The sequence below is a fragment of the Zootoca vivipara genome, chromosome 12 (assembly GCF_963506605.1).
Source record: "Zootoca vivipara chromosome 12, rZooViv1.1, whole genome shotgun sequence".
Lineage (NCBI taxonomy): Eukaryota > Metazoa > Chordata > Lepidosauria > Squamata > Lacertidae > Zootoca > Zootoca vivipara.
The window spans coordinates 21,693,331-21,709,519 of NC_083287.1; the positions used below are offsets into that span (position 1 = coordinate 21,693,331).

The 16,189-nt window shown below is 44.8% G+C and overlaps 1 protein-coding gene across 2 annotated transcripts in view; it reads right to left on the bottom strand.

The window, feature by feature from the left end:
* CHN2 (chimerin 2) overlaps window positions 1–16,189 on the bottom strand; it is a 157,514-nt gene that overhangs the window by 82,778 nt on the left and 58,547 nt on the right. For both annotated transcript variants that reach the window (XM_035129608.2, XM_035129606.2), the window contains exons 2-3: window positions 15,153–15,191; window positions 4,121–4,176 (exon numbers count right to left, since the gene is read on the bottom strand). In XM_035129608.2, the coding sequence (XP_034985499.2) occupies window positions 4,121–4,176; window positions 15,153–15,191 (95 nt within the window). The remainder of the gene's footprint in view (window positions 1–4,120; window positions 4,177–15,152; window positions 15,192–16,189) is intronic.

A 16,189-nucleotide genomic window follows, 5' to 3' on the forward strand; every position in this document is an offset into this window, starting at 1 on the left:
TCAAATGTCCTTGTGGACAGGCGGCACAAACCAAATGCCAACTGAGATTTGCTTTGCCTGTACGTCTCTTATGTAAAACATTACTTGAGGACATAGAATGACTGAGGACCATTTCACATCAAATCATGTACATTATCCATTTAAATCCACGAATAAATATTCCATCCTTAGATGTGAACAACTGGGGAACAAAACATTGATGGCTGAGTCTCTTATTTAGATTTATGTCTCCCAGGTCAAAATCCAATATTTTGTATTATCTTTTACTGAATTTTACGTGAACTAAAGGAATTCCTGGATGCTTCAGCACCACACTGATAATATTACAAGCCAAAAAGATACCATAATAATCTTCAAGCTCTTGTTTTACAGCTAGGCTTTCAGGAAAATCTAAGCAGAAAACAGAGGAACATTTCACATTTACATATGTTAAACCCCCTTCATGCATTACTACTTGTATTTATTTATACTTTGAAGATTTCTGCATATTACATCCAGCAGAAAATAAACAGGCACTTATGAATAAAAATCCATTCCCATTTCGTACAGAATTAAGAGCAGAAGATGGTAAAATGTTTTGCTTTTCCCCAAGCTATCACATATTTTACTATCTTTACTAGCAATACTGTTTTCTAAAACTGTAATTAGAATTAAGAACAATGAGCAAAGTAATTAGCTGACATATTTCTCTGCATAATAGTCCAGTTTAGGAAGTGCATGCTTTGTATGCACCAGGGACAGTTTATTCAAATTTGCCATTGTAGTGAACACTGTTTTGTTGAATAATTGTTAGCAATTTCTGAAAATCTCCAGCAGAGAGAGACTTCCAACACCGATTTAGCATTATGCCAAACCAATAAGCTGCACGAACATTAAGCCATTCTGTAATGGGAGAGCTTATACCGGGGGGGGGGGGGATTTGTTCCAAGAGTCTTCTACAATGCCCCATTCCTTCAATCATTATGAAATGCGTAAAAGGTAACATTTATATAATTGGGAAGTAGCATAATAATATTTTAATCTGATATTAATCTCATTGTGTTATCTTTGTTTCTTTTGGGGAGGGGAGGTGTTTAACACCAATTTTTAAAAAATGGATCTGTGTGTATCTAAGAAATCACTGGCTGGTTAGCTTAACATCTATGGATGTTGGTGATCTGACACTAAGTAAAAGCGAAACTAACGAAGTGCCATGGTCAGATCACTACCCTGTTTCTCATATTTTAAGACATACCCATAAAATAAGCCATAGCAGGATTTTTAAGCATTCAAGGAATATAAGCCATACCCCGAAAATAAGACACAGTGATAGGCGCAGCAGCAATGCCGGCCGCGGCAGGAGGAGGAGGAAAAAAATAAGACATCCCTTTAAAATAAGCCATAGTGTGTGTTTTTTTGAGGAAAAAATAAATATAAGACGTGTCTTATAATATGAGAAACACGGTACCTGGTGCAACTGGACTTCTCCGTGACCCTTCCCCTCTGCAGGGAGGCGGGACCTATTCAGATGGCCCGCCCCCGCCACTTAATGGATCCAAATGGTTTCCAGAGAGTGGTAGGGGATGCTTTATCCCATGTTGATGGCCTCTCAGCCGATTCCCTGGTGGCCCGCTGGAATGTGGAGTTAACCAGGGCTATTGGCTGTTTGGCTCCAAAGCGCCCTCTCCGATTGCATGGAGCCCGGACAGCCCGGTGGTTTTCCCCGGAGCTGAGGGCGATGAAACAGTCGCTGAGGCGGCTAGAGCGCCGGTGGCGGAAAACTCATTCTGAATCCGACCAAACACGGGCTAGAGCTCAAGTTCGAGCCTACCAAGTGGCAATGGCGACGGCGAAGAGGACCTTCTTCACCGTTTCTATTGCATCTGCAGAAAACAGCAGCTGGAGACTGTTCCAGGTGGTTCGCAATCTATCCGAACCACCTTCGTCATTGGGGCCTGATAGGGACCCCAATATCTCCTGCAATGCTTTTGCAAAGTTTTTTGCAGATAAAGTCGCTCCGATTCGGAGGGAGGTAGACTGTCTAGCCAGAGTGGTGCATGCTTTAGTTATCTCCCTCTTGGACTACTGCAATGCGCTATACGTGGGGCTACCTTTGAAGGTGACTCAGAAACTACAACTAATCCAGAATGCGCCAGCTAGACTGGTGACTGGGAGCGGCCGCCGAGACCACATAACACCGGTCTTGAAAGATCTACATTGGCTCCCAGTACGTTTCCGAGCACAATTCAAAGTGTTGGTGCTGACCTTTAAAGCCCTAAATGGCCTCAGTCCAGTATACCTGAAGGAGCGTCTCCACCTCCATCATTCTACCCAGACACCGAGGTCCAGCACCGAGGGCCTTCTGGCGGTTCCCTCGTTGCGAGAAGCCAAGTTGCAGGGAACTAGGCAGAGGGCCTTCTCGGTGGTGGTGCTTGCCCTGTGGAACGCCCTCCCAACAGATGTCAAAGAGGAAAGCAACTACCAGACTTTTAGAAGACATCTGAAGGCAGTCCTGTTCAGGGAGGCTTTTAATGTTTAATAGATTATTGTGTTTTATTTTTCTGTTGGAAGCCGCCCAGAGTGGCTGGGGTATAAATAATAAATTATTATTATTATTATTATTATTATTATTATTATTATTATTATTAACATCATGATCATTTCAGGGAGAATTGGTGGAAAGTGTTATAATCATTGAAGATAGAATTACCAAGTATATAGAAGAACAAGATGAAAACCGAAGCCAGAGACAACTTCCCAGCCCCCCCCCCCGCCTCATTCATCTAGTCTGTTCCAAAACACTGTAGGCTGCTTAATTTCTGAGTCAATCTCAGTATGAGCCACAATGACCTCACTCACCACAACTTAAGGTACACCAACAAGTCTCATGGCACACATGGAAATGCAAAGGCGACTCTGCTTAACAGTATTGCTCCTAGCTATTCTTGCTTGCTAGCAAACGTGAAGAAACATGTCCTTAAAAACTACTAAAAATCATTATCATACTAAAGAGACAACTAGAGGAACTTCAAGCACATTTGAACCACTCAGCTTCTTCCCAGGGGAAAGAGAAACGATCTCTCCCTCCCTTCTCCTGGAAAACTCTGCTGCAGTGGGTGTGCCCTTCCCACCTGCAGAAAACAAAAGAATTGCTTTTAAGCCTGACAACTGAGGTGCTTATTCATGAACAGATCTGCTACTGGGAAGGGCTCCTGCTTGATGCTGGAAACTGCTCTTTCCAGTCGGCAGACTTGCTCTGCAGGAGATGCATTGACTGGGACAGGTCTATTTCAGGAGGAAGACTAGGGAGTCCTCTCTGCTCAGAGCTACTGAAGCATCAGACGGAGCTGCCTATCCACTTGAAATGTGTGTTTCTCAGTTAGCACCTCTGATAGATCTGTGTCTTCAATCAGGAATGCTTCCGGTGACCTTCATAAGGCCTATATACAGACATCACCGGGAACATCCTAGGGAAGGAAGCACCTCTTTAATGAGCTGCTTACTCTGCCAAGACAAAACCAGGATCAACAGCTCCATCTCAGATGTTGTGCAATTAGGGTGAGCCATACCTAGTACACCATCATGGGAATAAAACTGGTCAGAAACAAAGCACTCCATTAGAAACTTCAGGAAACAAAACTGGGAGACAGCCAGTAAATGCATGGCCTTATCTATTCTTACATACTGTCTTTGCGCTCTAGATATGTAGGGAGAATGATCACATGCTATTAATTTAATATTCTACCTACACTATTCTAAAACATTTGTCAAAATGCATATTTTCAAATGACAAACAGGGTCCGTGAAGCTAGTGGAAGATTTGCTGGGGTGGGGTAGGAAATCGTGCTTCATTTATGGTAGAAATAAATACAAGGATATACAACACTTTGATTAACACGAAAATAGTACTGAAAACATCCTAATAATATTAATCACTTAAAGCTTAGAATTCATAACAAACAGCAATTGGTGTTTTTATAATGTTCACCTTATAATTTTTAAAAAAGAGAGCGCTTTTGAATCTTTTGTGAGGATGACAATATATAGATCACATCCAGCACACATAAAATGTGAAGACCAACAGTATCAGCATGCTGCTGACCATTCAATTAAAGAAGATGAAGAGAAACTTGAAACTGACCTCTCGCGGACAAATTATTCTCTTGGGACGAGGTGCTTCCTGTTGTAACTGATACACTGTCAAACATAAAAAACACATTTGTAATTAGAAGGCTGCAATGAATACTAACATTTGCTTAGACAGGCTTAAAGAAGCTGCTTCAAACTAAATTCAAATGCAGGGGAAATAGCTGACTTGCAAGGGCTATTATAGAGTATCACATTTAGAATTCATAGAGGACACGGGTACCTTCCTCCACAATGAATCTTGACATCCTCATCAGTTTTCCTCCTCACCTCTGCTGACTAGAAGGCTGCCTACTTTTTGGTTGGTTGGTACATGTGTTGTTAGTACAATTATCCATTTAAAATAGCAGAAATTATAACGCCTGGTTTAAGATTTTAAAACTTCTTGGAGAAGAGGGAGACGGTGCTCTGTGAATTCTCAGGCATCTAGGTAAAAAGGTAAAGGACCTGGTAAAGTCCAGTCAAAGGTGACTATGGGGTTGCAGCGCTCATCTCGCTTTCAGGCCGAGGGAGCTGGCGTTTGTCCACAGACATGCTTCTGGCACAATGGAACACCGTGATGGAAGGCAGAGCACACGGAAATGCTGTTTACCTTCCCTCCACAGCGGTACCTATTTATCTACTCGCACTGGCATGCTTTCGAACTGCTAGGCTGGCAGGAGCTGGGACAGAGCAATGGGAGCTCACCCCGTCATGCAGATTCGAACCGCCGACCTTCTGATCGGCAAGCCCAAGAGGCTCAGTGGTTTAGACCACAGCACCACCCGCATCTAGTCAATCAGTGATCTGTACAGCTACTTTTGCACAAAACTGGCAGAAGTTCTTCCCGTGAGGCTGCTCCTCAAGTGAAAATAGCCATGCATGTGACAACAATATGACAAATGAGTTTCCCCCAAATGGGAGTGAATTCTGTTTTATGCACATCTTTTCTACACATGGGAATGTGGAAATTAGTCAGAGAAATGTAAGCCTGTCTTTAAAAATTGCTACACATTTTAGATTTGCTATTGGTACTAGCACCATCCATTCCAACAAATCTATTGACAAAAATTATATATGTAGACTTCTGATTGCCATAGTGGAAACTTGTGAGGTGTTGGCTTACAAGGCTTCTGCTGTGCTGAACACACCACATCACGTGGTGTTGCCTTTAAATGCCCATGCCAGGGTTCATATTAATGACTAGGGGTGGATCTACACACAGGAAAATACCTGCTATAAATAAGACAGAAATTAAATCGTTATAACAAAAGAAAAAAACGCTATGGAAAATCGCATAGAAATTCTTTTTGCTCTCCAGCGTCACCTGGTGTTGCATGTTTATAACGCATTCAAAACACTGTTTTTTGACTAATCCAAATGAGTCCTAGGTGTGTATGTACTTGTATATTATTTGCGAGCCCAGGTGCAGGGAGCACATGGCTGGTGAGACCTGAAGAAAGAAGTGATGTGCCATTCCTGTTGCATTAGCACTGAGCTATCTCTGATAATCCTAAAAAGCATAATGGTTAATCAAAAAGGGTATAGCTTACTGCTGGGAGTCAAGTTTGCCTTGTCTTCCTAACTGTAGCTATTCCACCTTATTTTGTGGAATTCAAAGGTGATGCTAAATTGATTGGATCAGGCTGCTTCTGCTCTATACAATTTCATATGTGGACACCTATCTATCTTTTCATTTATTTGTAATGGGCACTATCCAACTAGCACCCACAACATTACCCAAATGTACTTTTGCAAATGGATGTGACTGTACTTCTGCGAAATTTCCTGCAATGTGGCTTTGAAGTGCCACAAAATCCTGCGAAACCAGTTTGTGCAGGGACTGCAATGGGCCATACAGGGGGACGCACAAAATAAACATCTGCTCCATGAGAAGTAGCAGCTGTACGTTGCCCTGTGCAAGTCTCTTTGAAGCGCCTGTCTTGCCACATTCTTTTGCTTTCTTTCCAGTCGGCAGTTCACCACTTGGGCAAAAATGCTTGGCTGCAGGTAAAACAGCAGAAGGACCGGGTAGCTCGGGGGTAGAGCATCTGCTTTGCATACGTAGGGAAGGTTCTTCATTCAATTCCCATCATGTCCAGTTTGGGCTGGAAATGTCTACTCCCTGAAACCCTGCAGAGCCACTGCCAGCCAGAGAAGACAATATTGGACTACATGTTGATGATCAGACTCAGTATAAAGCAGCTACCTATGTTCCTAACATATAGGAAGCAGGTAAAACTAAAGAAAGTAAAATGTATTAAAATATACATGTCCTGTACTAAAAAACAACAACCTCTTCTTCAGCTTAGTTCCATGAGTATAAAGAATAAGGAATACCGGTGGGGACAGGAGTGCAATAATATATTCTATTACTATATTGCACTACTAATGTATACTAGTTGCCCATATCGATAACAAGACACGTATTCTAAAAGCTGTTTAATACTTTTACAGCCCTGTATTCTTCTCCCTACATCCTTCGCTCACTTTTCAGCTCCTTTCCCCCCCTAGCCCTCCCAGAGCTATTTACAGCTTCTGCTCTAACGATCTTATGTCAGTAAGTGAGCTGGTCAGTAATAAGGCAAGTAAATGAAATACATTAGAAAATTACTTTAGTCAGCAAAGATTTTTAAGCATTATGGAAGAAGCAAGTCTTCAGGGAATATACAAGTGAGAAAGGGGGTAGCTTTCTCTACAGCCCAGACAAGTCTACAATTTATTTCAAATGTGGGCATTCCGTATACAAGCATATTAGCATATTTGTAGTCAACTTCTGATCCAGTAGGAGCTGACTAAAACTTACAAATGTTTGTGGACAGCATCATGGCAACAGAGACAGATGCATGCTTAGCGTTTATATGTTTCCCCATTAAATTCCTAAGTGTTTCACTAACACTGTATTGCAAGTCTGGCATCTAATGACTGTATGAATCATGATTTGAACTAGAGATTTCAAGCTCATAAGCACATGCCCTTAAGCAGCAAACCATAGCACAATGCAATAGAAGTGAGCTGTAGGGTTTAGTTACAAGTGGAAAAGGTCAATTTTCTAGTAATTGCATTGAATTTCATAACTGGGGTGGTGGTGGTTCAGAATAGCAAAGCTGACAGTTCTTATCCCCAGCTAAGTATGAGCAGAGCTCATCACTCCAGAAATTCAGGCATGGCTTACAATGGGCTTGGCATGGCATCACCTGAACTTACGCAGGTAGGGGGAATAGCATTGTGAAAGCCTGATGGCAGCGAAGGCTTAATTTTAAAGCTATCATTGTTGCTGTGAAACCTGATAATTGTACAATTGCATTTGGTTCAATGGATTGTAGGAGCTCCACTGCTGTTGAAAGTCTGGGAATGGAAGGATGAAATGAACACTGTCACCAGCCTTCAGTGCAACCACAGCTTCCCTTTCAAGGTATGTTTGAGAAGAGGTAAGAGGTAAAGGACTTATGGACAGTTAAGTCCAGGCAAAGGTGACTCTGGGGTTACGGCACTCATCTCACTTTTCAGGCCGAGGGAGCTGGCGTTTGTCCACAGACAGCTTTCCGGATCATGTGGCCAGCATGACTAAACCACTTCTGGCGCAACAGGACACCGTGATGGAAAGTAGAGTGCACGGAAATGCCATTTACCTTTCCGCCACAGTGATACCTATTTATCTACTTGCGCTGATATGCTTTCAAATTGCTAGGGTGGCAGAAGCTGGGACAGAGCAATAAAGACATCGGATTCTTATCTCATTATGCATTATCAAGCTTTCTTTAGCGCCTCAGCCCTTGTCCCCCCCCCAGGACCAATTGCAGTCATCAGCAGTCGTTAACAGCCATCTACAGGTTTACCACTCCCATCAGCCCATCACCCATTCCCCCACCCTCTGAAGGGTTTGGTGGATTCTGTTTCAGTGTATCTGACGAAGTGTGCATGCACACGAAAGCTCATACCAAAATAAAAACTTAGTTGGTCTGTGCTACTGAAGGATTTTTTTTTTATTTTGCTAGGGAGCTCTGTGGGTTAGAACCGCCGACCTTCCCATCGGCAAGCCCAAGAGGCTTAGTGGTTTAGACCACAGTGCCACAAGTGTCCCTGTTTGAGAAGAGGGGAACAGCAACAGCAGGTTTAATTCTCCCAAGCACTATTTCCAAGAACTAACTCTTGAGAAAACCCTGAACTTTCTCCAGGTGTTTTCTGAGAATGCTTTGAAAAACCGAGCCAATTATGAATCGAACTGGAGGGAGCTTGCACATCACTAATTAAGTGAGTCAAAAACAGGAAATGATCAGCAGGAGGTGTGTTATTGCTGTACGCTGCAGTCAAGTGTTTTGGCTAGCCTGAGGGCCAAACAATTCATTGCACACAAACATGTGTACAGAAGAACCCAGATGTCATTTAAAAAAAACAGTTTTAGGAGAATAAGATTTGGAGCAGTGAAGCAAGAGAAAGGCAATGTGTTACTCTTCCCTTGCTCATCATTCCTCTGCTCCAAATTGTCCTGGCAGTGAATTTTCACACACCAATGGGGTTCAAGTGATTTGAATCCCAATGGGGGAAAGGCCCTTCACAAAGAGCCACAGAACAGGGAAAGACTATGCACATCTTTTGTCACCATTTTAAACTCCCTTTTATAAAGCATGTTCAATGTGTAGCAAGCCTCTGATAGGGCGCATTGACACAAACATGCAGTGCACAACATGCTGCTATACCCATTCACATGACAGCAGTTGCTTTAAAGAAAGGAAATCAAGCAAGCAGGTAAAAGCAGCCTGATACCAGCCTGGCCATTCGATAAGAGCCAAGTTGCTCAGACTGGAGCAGTGATGTTGCTGAGTTTGGAAATGACCACCTGTCACTACGGGAAACAATAAATGCCTTCGCATTATGGCTAGGGACATCATAATCTCAGGAAATTACAAACTGAACCATTCCCCTTTAGCTTGAATGGCAACAACACCCAAGGAAGGGGAGATGCAAAAAAGAAGGTTGCTCCTTGGTAAATTGTATGCATGGCCACCTAAATATCTGGCCTGTTGCCCCTTTAAGAGAAACAGCTATGATGCAGGGGGCAGCTTCTGGAGAGCTGGCTCTCCAGCATAGCTGCCAAGTACCCCGTTTTCACTTACCTTTTCCTGGTGGTCCCCCGTATCACTTCGTCTCCTGTTTTTCTCCGTTATTTTTTCCTGCCAGTGGCCATTTTTTCCCTTTCTGATTTGCCCTTCTATGGGCACCAAAAATGGCCGCCGCCGGCTTCAAAAGTCGCATCTACGCATGTCCGGAAGGGCATAGACGCGACTTCTGGTGTCGGCGGCAGCCATTTTTGGTGCCCACAGATGGGCAGAATGACACCGGAAGTTGCGTCGACGCACTTCCTGACATGCGTAGAAGCGACTTTCGAAGCCGCCGCCGGCCATTTTGGTGCCCATAGAAGGGCAAAACGACACCGGAAGTTACATCGACGCAACTTCCGGTGTCACACGGCTGCCGGTCCCGGATTCTGCAGTCCGGGACTTGGAAGGTAAGCTCTCTGGGGAAGTTTGTTACTACTCTATGCAGCCTCTCAAGCCACTTCAAAAATAAATTTTGTTCTACCACTAGCTCAGCTTGTAGTGAGTTCCTACATAAATGGCAGAATACAACACATGGTGTCAGAAGATTGATGGGCCATGACCGTCACGCAGAGCAATGTAAGAAATGTGCAACACAGATGCCTTACTGAGAAGAAGCTCAGTGCAAAGAATCCTGAAAATGTAGCTTACCGGTTTCATCACTTTCCAAGGCATTTGGAGACTTGGCAGAAGTCCTGCATGTAGGCACAAAAACTCAAAGGCACTAGTATAGGGTGGGAGAGACCTGGCTTGGCACCAGCACACAACATCACAAGCCAGCAGTGCAATGTGGCTGCTAAACAAATCGGTAATACAATCTCAGGCTACGTTAGCAGAAAGCAATAGTTTCACTCTATTTGCATTAGTCAAGCCACATCTGGAGTACTGAGCCCAATTGTGGGCACGGATCGCACTAGGAAAAACATAGACTAAGTGGGATAGGCCCAGAGAAGGGCAACCAGGATGGAGGAACTAAATCTTAGGTGGAAGAGTTCAAAGATCTGGGGACGTTAGATTATGGGGAGACATGATAGCATTCAAATACAGTGGAACCTCAGTTTGCGACCGCCACCGTTTACGACGGATTCGGAGAGCGACCGCCGCGGACCCGGAAGTATTTACATCCGGGTTCCGCGCACATGGATGTGCAGAAGTGACCTGTGCAGCGTGTGTGTGCGCAGAAGCGCTCTATCGACGCTTCGCGCGCGCGCAGAAGCATGCCTTTGGTGAGCGATGAACTCGGGGAGCGACTGGCTCCCCGGAACGGATCATCATCGTAAACCGAGGTACCACTGTACCTGAAAGGCTGTTATGCATAAAAGGTGTTGGTGGTGGTTGCAATTTATTACCTACCCTGAGGTCCCAGGGCAGGTTACAAGCATTAAAACACAACATTAAAAATAGCGCAAAGCACTACTGAAGTTAAAGAATAAGGCGGGTCCTAGAAAGGTACATCTCAAGTGTCAAAAGCTGGCTGGTTCTCTGTTAGAGCCAGTGTGGTGTAGTGGTTAAGAGCGGTAGACTCGTAATCAGGGGAACCGGGTTCACGTCTCCGCTCCTCCACATGCAGCTGCTGGGTGACCTTGGGCTAGTCACACTTCTTTGAAGTCTCTCAGCCTCACTCACCTCACAGAGTGTTTGTTGTGGGGGAGGAAGGGAAAGGAGCTTGTTAGCCGCTTTTAGACTCAAAGGGATATCAAATCCAAACTACTACTAATACTCCTCTTCTTCTTCCTCTTCTTCTTCTTCTTCTTCTTCTTCATCTTCATCTTCCTCCTCCTCCTCCTCCTCCCCCTCCCATATGGCTTAGGTCCAGGCTAATTGAAGGATTGCATTACCTCATACAAAGCTGCCTGGGCTATGAGTTCTTTAGGGAAGCTCTTCTCTTGGTCCCACCACCCATATAGGCACGCTTGGTAGGGACATGGGAGAAAGCCTTCTTGGCAGCTGCTCCCAGACTTTGGAACTCCATCCCTAGAGAAGCTAGACTGGCCCCCCTCTTGTCTTTTCACTGGCAGATGAATATTTCCCTGTTCCAACAGGCTTTTTGGAACTGACTGTTTTAATGAGGGGACTGTTGCTGTACTGTTTTTGTTGTGATTGTACAGTATGCTTTTAATAGAACATGTGTGTGTGTGTGTGTGTGTGTGTGTGTGTGTAGATAGCTAGAGAGAGAGAGAGAGAGAGAGAGATGCGTAGTTCTTAATTTTTAAAAAAACCTAGGTTTTTTTTTAAGCTGTTCTTATTTTATCTGCAAGCTGCTTTGAGTCCCTGCCAGGGAAAAAGGTAGAGAGTGAATGAATGAATGAATGAATGAATGAATGAGTCTTTGGAGGGTGGTCAGGACTAGAACCACTGAGTGAATACTGCATGGAAGCAGATTTCATGGAAACATTAAAATTAACTTCTTAACGGTAACAGCTGTTTGTCCGAGCAACACTTGCAAAGTGGTGGGCTCTTTCTGCGGAAATATTAAGCAGAGGTTGCGCAGCTGTCCGTCAAGAATGCTATAATTGCATCCTCCACTACAGATCTTGCATGAAGCAAAGGCTTGGACTAGAAGACCTCCGTGGTCCCTTCTAACTCTTACGATTCTACAATTCTGCATGATATTTCAGCTAGGAACTCCTTGTGGATAAAGCTTTGCATCTAATTTAAGGTTTTTTTGTTTTAAAAAAGCAACCCTTACCTTCATGCCTCTCCTCCTATTTGTTGCTTCTGGAAGGTTAGTTTCAAGGAAAGGGAAGGAGAAAGGCATACTTTCTGTGAGGCCGCAGATTACATTCAGAAAAAAACTATGACAAAGTGAGTCTCAGGGAACTGAGCCATCTCTGGATCAGAGTCTTGAGGATTTATAGGATCTGGTGAAATGCAACTGACTAGTCCTCTGCGTCACCTGACAATTATGGAAGGGGAAGTCTCTGTAACTCCTTGTGGCTAACAGCATTGTTGGTGTCTAACTGATTTTATATGTTTTAACCGTACCTTTTTAGTACTGCCGTGTTTGCTGTATTAGCTTTTGAATTGTGGTGCTGGAGGAGACTCTTGAGAGTCCCATGGACTGCAAAAAGATCAAACCTATCCCAAAAAAGGGAAAGGAGTACAACAAGGCTGTATATTGTCTCCCTGCTTATTTAATTCATCATTTGAAAGGATGGGCTGGATGAATCCCAAGCCGGAATTAAGATTGCCGGAAGAAATATCAACAACCTCAGATATGCTGATGACACAAGCTTGATGGCAGAAAGTGAGGAGGAATTAAAGAACCTTTTAATGAGGGTGAAAGAGGAGAGCACAAAATACGGTCTGAAGCTCAACATCATAAAAACTAAGATAATGGCCACTGGTCCCATCACTTCCTGGCAAATAGAAGGGGAAGAAATGGAGGCAGTGAGTGATTTTACTTTCTTGGGTTCCATGATCACTGCAGATGGTGGCAGCAGTCACAAAATTAAAAGACGCCTCCTTCTTGGGAGAAAGCAATGACAGCATCTTAAAAAGCAGAGACATCACCTTGCCGACAGGTCCGTATAGTTAAAGCTATGGTTTTCCCAGTAGTGATGTATGGAAGTGAGAGCTGGACCATAAAGAAGGCTAATCGCCAAAGAATTGATGCTTTTGAATTATGGTGCTGGAGGAGACTCTTGAGAGTCCCATGGACTGCAAGAAGATCAAACTTATCCATTCTTAAGGAAATCAGCCCTGAGTGCTCACTGGAAGGACAGATCGTGAAGCTGAGGCTCCAATACTATTGCCACCTCATGAGAAGAGGACTCTCTGGAAAAAAAACTCTGATGTTGGGTAAGATTGAGGGCACAAGGAGAAGGGGACGACAGAGGATGAGATGCTTGGACAGTGTTATATAAACAACCAACATGAATCTGATGAAACTCCGGGAGGCAGTGGAAGACAGGAGCGCTTGGCGTGCTCTGGTCCATGGGGTCACGAAGAGTCGGACACAACTAAACGACTAAACAACATTTGCTGTCCTGGGTTCCTTTGGAGGAAGAGCAACATAAAACAACAACAACCATCACAGCAGATAGCAGCCCAGTGGAAAGAGTGGCTCAGAGCCTGACACTTGTGTGTCTAGCTGCCAGAGTTCCCAATTTGAGACCAATGGTGCTCTCAGCCTGGTCTCCAGCCCAACAATCTGTGTTTGTAATGTCACTGTACGTGACAAGTAAAGGAAAAAAAACATGGCATCTGAACTAGGGTGCAAGGGTAGCATGTGGCAAATCCAACAAGCTCTAAAGCTGACAGGCATGGCATCTGGATTCAGTCTTTTAAAACTTCTTTTGTATACTCCATGCTTTCAAATTCTTCAATTTGAATGTGGCTTTCTCCAGCATTAAATATATGATTGACATCCTATTCAATATTCCTTTGGAAGTGGGGGAAAAACAACAACCAGGTTCCCAGAAACTTGTCTTGAATTAATGGTCCAACTACAACCAAAGTTAAGAAAGAGGCAACACTTTCAACATGAAAGTCCGCTGCAGTTTTTGCCTTGCCACATGGTAAAATGAATGAGGCTTACACAGACACACAAAAATAACAAATTCTTGACAACAGATTGGCAGCAAGGGCGTACCCACCACGGGGCAAGTTAGGGCAGCTGCCCTACTCTAGAAGCAGGGCTGGTGGGCAGAGGCGGAGCACAGCCCGGCGGAGCGCGAGTTCGCCATTTCCGCCGCGCCGCACCCTCCCTCCAGCGCCCTCAGGCAAGGCCAAGCGCGGCGGGGAACCAGGGAGCGCGGCGCGGTGGGCGGGAACGCCGAACTCGCGCTCCGCTGGGCTGGGCTCCGCCTCCGCCCACCAGCCCTGCTTCTAGGGAGGGGCACAGCCCGGCGGAGCGCGAGTTCGCCGTTCCCGCCCGCCGCGCTGCGCCCTCCCTCCAGCTCCCCGTCGCGCCCTCTGGCAAGGCCAAGCGCGGCGGGGAACCAGAGAGCACGGCGCGGCGGGCGGGAACGCTGAACTCGCGCTCCGCTGGGCTCCGCCTCCGCCCACCAGCCCTGCTTCTAGGGAGGGGCACAGCCCGGCGGAGCGTGAGTTCGCCGTTCCCGCCCACTTTGTGGCCCCTCCCCTTCCCCCCCTAGTTCCGTGCCTTGGCCCCTCCCCTTGCCCCCCCCCTAGTTTTGATCCTGGGTACGCCCATGATTGGCAGCATCTTTTTTTCTGTTTCAGCAGTACATATAATTAAAACATATACGCCATGTGATCTCCTAAGTCTCTAATGACAGACTGTTGTGTTAGCAAGAACAATAAAACGAGCGTTTAAGGGCTGTTCTTAGAATCATGCCAGGACATGCTCTCGGAGTAATTCTCTTTTTTTCTCTGCCTGCACTCCTGCGCCAGGGATTTTGTGCTGCACCTTTTGTCAATCAACACACTCTTTGTCGCATCTGTTGGTTCCATTTCTGTTTCTCTGACTTTTATGTCCAGTTAATAAGCACCTACGTAATAGCAGTGGCTTAGACAGGTCACCCCACCCATTTCAAAGCAGCTATTCCAAAACTGATGCTTCTTTGCTTTGGCAGGTGGTTAGCGGATGTGGAGCAAAAAGAAATCCCAGCAACCATGTGCAATGCAATCCTACACATGTCCACCTGGATGCAATGGGAGTTATTCTCAGGTAAGTGTACAATATATAAGATTGTTGCTCTATTCTAATTTCATGCCACAAGGCAGGCAATCCTATACTTAGAAATCCCTTATGCCTTTCGTGTCTTTTAAAACCCACTGATGATTCTTCCATACCTTCTCTAGACAGGTGTTATTTTAAAAAGATAAATTTGACTTGGAACTTAAGCATCTGTTCCTATGGTTCCTCTTATCAATGCCCATTTCCTTTAGGTTCCTCAAATCATGCACAATGCCCTTCCAATGTCTCCCAAGTTAGGTCCCCTGCCCTCCTCCCACCCCCAAATTCCAGTTTCTGATACTCACGGTATGATTTCCATATTGGGGGCTGATACTCTTCGGCATCTAAAATAGTGACAAAAGAAAAAAAAACCAGTCAACCAAAAGCTCAGTGAACCTTTCGGCATGTAACTCCTATACAGAATTGAAGAGAACTAGATGTTACTATTGAATTTAGCGCAATGTATGGTATCCCCTCCCCGCAACACTTGGCATTTCATAAGAGTTGTGTAGGTACCCTGTCACAGAACACCAAGGCAAACACCCACAGGGGACTGTAAATCCACTGTTGCAACTGGAGCTGCAAGGACAACATAGATAAGAAATTTAACTGGGAGAGGATCCTGTGCGTCAGAGTATGAAACCTACATCTCCTCTGCCCATTTCCCTCATGTGCCCAAGGAAAGGAACAGGGGTGGAGAGCATGGAGACCCATGGATACAGACCCATGGACTTTGCAAAATAGGGGAAACTGTGTACAGTGGTGCCTCACTTAACGAATGCCCTGCTTAACGAAATTTCTGCTTAACGAAAGGATTTTTCGAGCGGAGGTTGCCTCGCTAGACGAATTCATTTTATGAAAAATTCGTCTAGCGAATCGCGGTTTCCCATAGGAATGCATTGAAATTCAATTAATGCGTTCCTATGGGCAAAAAAAATAATCAATGCATTCCTATGGGATTCGCTAGACGAAATTTTCGTTATAAGAAAAGACCCGTGGAACGAATTAAATTCGTCTAGCGAGGCACCACTGTACTGGCTAAACAACCCTCCAATATACAGCAGGTAGTAGCAGTGCCCCTTCTCACAACGTAATGATGCAGGTTGTTGTGAGGGCTCCCTGTTGGCCACGAATCCTGAAATTGTTTGGGTGTTTTTTTTAACCAGAGCACACTCCACAATATACCTGTGAAGTACAACTACCTTTGTAGACAAACACTAAACACTTTATTATACCTATTAACACTGTTGTTAAACCACTGAGCCTAGGGCTTGCTGATCAGAAGGTCGGCGGTTCGAATCCCTCTGACAGGGTGAGCTCCCGTTGCTTGGTCCCAGCTCCT